The sequence below is a fragment of the Hemisphaericaspora subhashii genome (genome assembly GCF_019202705.1).
Source record: "Hemisphaericaspora subhashii strain CBS 10753 chromosome Unknown scaffold200, whole genome shotgun sequence".
Lineage (NCBI taxonomy): Eukaryota > Fungi > Ascomycota > Pichiomycetes > Serinales > Debaryomycetaceae > Hemisphaericaspora > Hemisphaericaspora subhashii.
Genome location: NW_026057467.1, coordinates 5,424 through 9,497, shown reverse-complemented (window position 1 = coordinate 9,497; position 4,074 = coordinate 5,424). Strand labels below are relative to the sequence as shown.

Below are 4,074 nucleotides of genomic sequence, written 5' to 3'. Positions count from 1 at the left end.
TGGTAGAAGAACTGTATGGGCATTTAAGGTTTTTTTATTTGTCAAAAATTTTCTTGGTTCTTTTTTTTTGGTTGCAAAAAGAAAGTCAAAACTCAAAACTCAAGTTTGGCGATAATAATTAAAAAGCTGAATTATATAAATACGCCTTTGTAAAGGCCCATTGAAGTTATGTTTCTGTCTCTGATTATTGCAACTGCTTTCGGATGATATCAAAATTTTTGTTTGATTTCTTGTGAAATTTTTTAAAAAATCACCATGCATAGCCCAGCTGCATGAAGGAAAATCATTGTCTTTCAATTAGCTCAACCAGGTATTTCTCCTTTCATGCTTGCTTGAATTTACTACTGATAGCAAGAATCTTTAGCGTGGGCTGCCTTTCAGCTTTTATGTTTAAGAGACTTTAGACCTCAGACAAAAAATAATAGAAATTCAAAGTATTTCATTCAGTATCATACAATTACGCGTATTTATTTAGAAATCTTAAAAAATATATAGTTAAATGATATAATGACAGCACTCACCTTTAAACAGAAAAATATACTAGTTTGACCATTGTCAGCATAAATCTTAGCTTGAAGCATATCACGCATATGATGCCAATTGTTTTCTATAATATCACTTCCCAGTATTATCTTTAAACCCCGACAGGGCATCTAGTTTCTTATACTTCACTTTGGGACAGACTTCGGGAAGGGAAACTCTAAGCTTTTCAACTCCTTGCTTTCTGGCTGATTTTGGTCTGCCACTACGGTGGGCAATATCGATCAGGTGAGTATCTTGAATTTTGGTACCTATTCTGTTAGCCGTGACCCGATGGACATTCAAATCGTTTCCCAATTGGGTGAACGTAGCTCCGTTGCGCAATGCTCCAAGGATATATGCTCTCTCTGACATATTTAATTTTCGCCTCGCTGCCTGTGAGGTCAGCAAAGGGATCATTGGGTAGCCATTTCGTCCCATTTTAGCTGAAATATAGTTGCTGTTGTGGTTACTGATCTTGGTTTTGGTATTCTTGGTCTTGGGGATCTTGTTGTTTAGATATTTAATTTCAATAAGAAACGCGCTTTTTTTCATGTATGGTCTCCTAAAACTTCTGGCAAAACTTCTGAAAAGTCAACAAAACTAAAACTAACCGATCGTGTTGCAATCCAATTCTGGAATATATTATATTTATTAATAGACTAGGTATACAAGAATCAAGCATTTAAACTATATACACTAACCATGTTAGTATTTTGCAGTGGCTGTAAATCCCTGACCTTCTGTGATGCAAATAAACAGAGTAAGTCCATATCCCACAAAAATGTTATTGGGCCCTGCATAACTCTCAAATCAAAAATGGAGGGGTTGGTCTAAGCTCCAAGACTCCGTCACATCCAACTAAAACCCAAGTCGTGGTCAGCGAGGATGATGCCACACCAATTCTTATTTTGTATGTGCTGCAGGAGGACTTTCTGGGGCAGTATATACATTCGTACCAGGAGGTGGACCTGGTGGAGGAGAGAAATAATCCCCTGAATTTGGAGAATTACCCATATTGACCGACAGTGAAGGCACTTCAGGAGGGATATATCCTGGTGGAGCCTGTGGAGGTAAGTATCCATCGGGATAAGCAGTAGAGTTTGGTTGAGTATAGGGGTAGTATTGACCATCAGTCGGACCCTGTGTTGCCATAATTGGAGCAACGGGCCCATCCTGTTGCATTTCAAGTTGTTGTTGGAGTAGTTTCTTTTTTTGTAGCTTTTTATATCTGACGACTCCTACAAGGATTGCGACGGGAATAAGGCCCAACAACGCAAGCCAGGCATATAGCTTAAAATAACTATCAGTATCATAATAATAATAAGCACGCTTTGATAATGCTTCACCATCTGAATCTTTTGATAACCACATTGTTGGTTGTTGTTTAAGAATGAAACGAAAATGAAAATTAAAGAAAAATTTTATTTCGCTTAATGCATATTTTTTCATGCATTTAAATAGGCGAGGAATTGAAAGCCTCGTCAAAAACAATAACAAAAAATAAATTAATTAGTCATATTAAAGAGAATTGGGGAATCAAATCTTTAGATTGCAAACGATGACTGAATTCTTCTTTCACGTGAAATTAGATTCCACTTTAGAATACAGTTAGCTTTAAGATGAGAAGCTAAAACTTCATTGCAACAGAAGTAAATTAGTCATTATTAATTTTTCGCATAGGTAACGATGATCATCATCCCCCATGCCAAGAATACAATGATGTATCACCACTTTATTTCTTATATTCTATGAATGACTATCATAAAATTGGTAATTATCTCTACTTTCTCCCCAGACGAGAACCACTAGTGAGAATAGATGGAGGAATTGCATACCAGGAGACGCCGGGGAATACCCTCAACAAGGACACCGGATTGCTCTTATAGAGAAGTGTCTAGTTATTTAAGACTTCAGGAATCTTTCTAGTGAGACGACTCGAAGGGACAGCACTATCTATTGACAAATGAAATCAGCAACTTTTCTATAGGATTTAAGTCTGTTCATTAAAAGACTTCATCCAATTTGCAACCATTTTGCTAAACGAACCTACAAGATCTAATATACAGAGAAAAAGGTAGTTATGAATATACAAATTGAACCAAGCCATCAGATTAAATCATAAATACATATAAAAAAGAAGCATAAAGACTTAAAGACAAATACATAATAACAAGCAAAGCGGCTACGTCGTCTCAAATCTATTGAGAAATTTCCTCTGAATAAAGTTGAACATAGTTTTTATCAAGCCTACAGACTAACCCTTGGGAATATATGCTGGTGGAGGATGTTTAGGAGTAATAAATTCATACGATGGAAGTGGTTCTCCTCCCTCAGGGAGAAGGAAACTAGGATTTGTATATGTTTGATGTATATTCCCAAGTGCCAGTTCACTCATTCTTGACGCCGGCGTATAACTAGGTATTTTGGTAGCAGACATCGGGTCATTTCTCCTTCGTGGTAATGGTGGCATTGGTGATTGAGTAAATATTTTTGGATATTTCACAGGTTTATGACAAGTGCAGCAACCAATAATACATCCAACTATTAAAAATGCTAGTGCTAGGGAGGCTAGAAGGATTAATGCAACTTTTTTATTGTCGAATTTGTGATCGCCATAGTCGTTATCCATGTCAAAGAAAAACCGGGGTAATATCATTGTTGGGCAGTCTTTTGTTTTGAGGTTGAAAGAATCAATCGGCGAATGAAGAAATTATAAATTGTATAAGTAGGGAGTAATCTTACAATATGCAAGCGTGTGATTGATTCGAGTTGATTTGACAAAATATAGACAGTAGCGGCTAGAATGCTAACACTAATATCTTAAAGTATAAGACAATAAAATTATCTTTTGTACGTTCTAAGGAATAAGAATAATTTCCTTCAACGATTCACAGGGAGAATTGAAACTAAGTACGGGGGTATGTGTTTTAAACGATGAACTGTTGCTTTATCATTTGGATTCAAAAATTTAGGAAATTGCAAAATATGGGAAACTTGCTTATATACAGGAAAGTTTCAATTTATTCGTAAAACTACCCTAAGTTGACTTTATCTCATTATATTGAAACACACAGAGGAACTCAACACAAATGTAACAATTGATTATAGTACGCAAGTCGTGGAGTTGATAAATAACTTTCTGAATAGGATTTTGGTTGCGTCAGATTCCTTTTCCATGAATTAAAACCTTTGCAACCAATAAACCCTAGGATTTCTTCTATACCAGTGAGGATACAACTGTCATCTCAATAAAATATGAACTAGTCGTTTAACTCGTCAATTGAGAGGCAAGTTTAGGTTCTTTTTTTAATTGGTTTGTTTACTTATGAGAATTTAAATTGTGCAAAGGTTATACAATTGTTGTAATAAAACGGGCAAACCTATCCATAATCAAAAGTAAGAATTTTTGCTGCCAGAGCCCTTCATGAATAAGATCAATATGGAGCAGCAACAACACTACTTTCTGTATCTGATGAAGATTCAGTTTTCAAAAAAAAAAAGCAACAAGCAAATCAAAGTGTTGAGTAATATTTGACTGAATCAAAGTTGGTT

The 4,074-nt window shown here is 35.6% G+C and overlaps 2 protein-coding genes across 2 annotated transcripts; both read right to left on the bottom strand. All coding sequences in view use genetic code 12, as the record gives it.

The window, feature by feature from the left end:
* Positions 1 to 615: 615 nt before the first annotated feature.
* J8A68_006050 (uncharacterized protein) lies at positions 616 to 1,893 on the bottom strand (the record flags this gene model as incomplete). The annotated part of the gene is made up of 4 exons (XM_049410182.1): positions 616 to 1,011; positions 1,224 to 1,352; positions 1,471 to 1,750; positions 1,793 to 1,893. The coding sequence occupies 4 exons, from the start codon at positions 1,891 to 1,893 to the stop codon at positions 616 to 618; spliced, it is 906 nt and encodes a 301-aa protein (XP_049260674.1).
* An 883-nt stretch (positions 1,894 to 2,776) lies between these two features.
* Positions 2,777 to 3,178, bottom strand: J8A68_006049 (uncharacterized protein; the record flags this gene model as incomplete). The annotated part of the gene is made up of 1 exon (XM_049410180.1): positions 2,777 to 3,178. The coding sequence occupies one exon, from the start codon at positions 3,176 to 3,178 to the stop codon at positions 2,777 to 2,779; it is 402 nt and encodes a 133-aa protein (XP_049260673.1).
* Between the last annotated feature and the right edge of the window lie 896 nt (positions 3,179 to 4,074).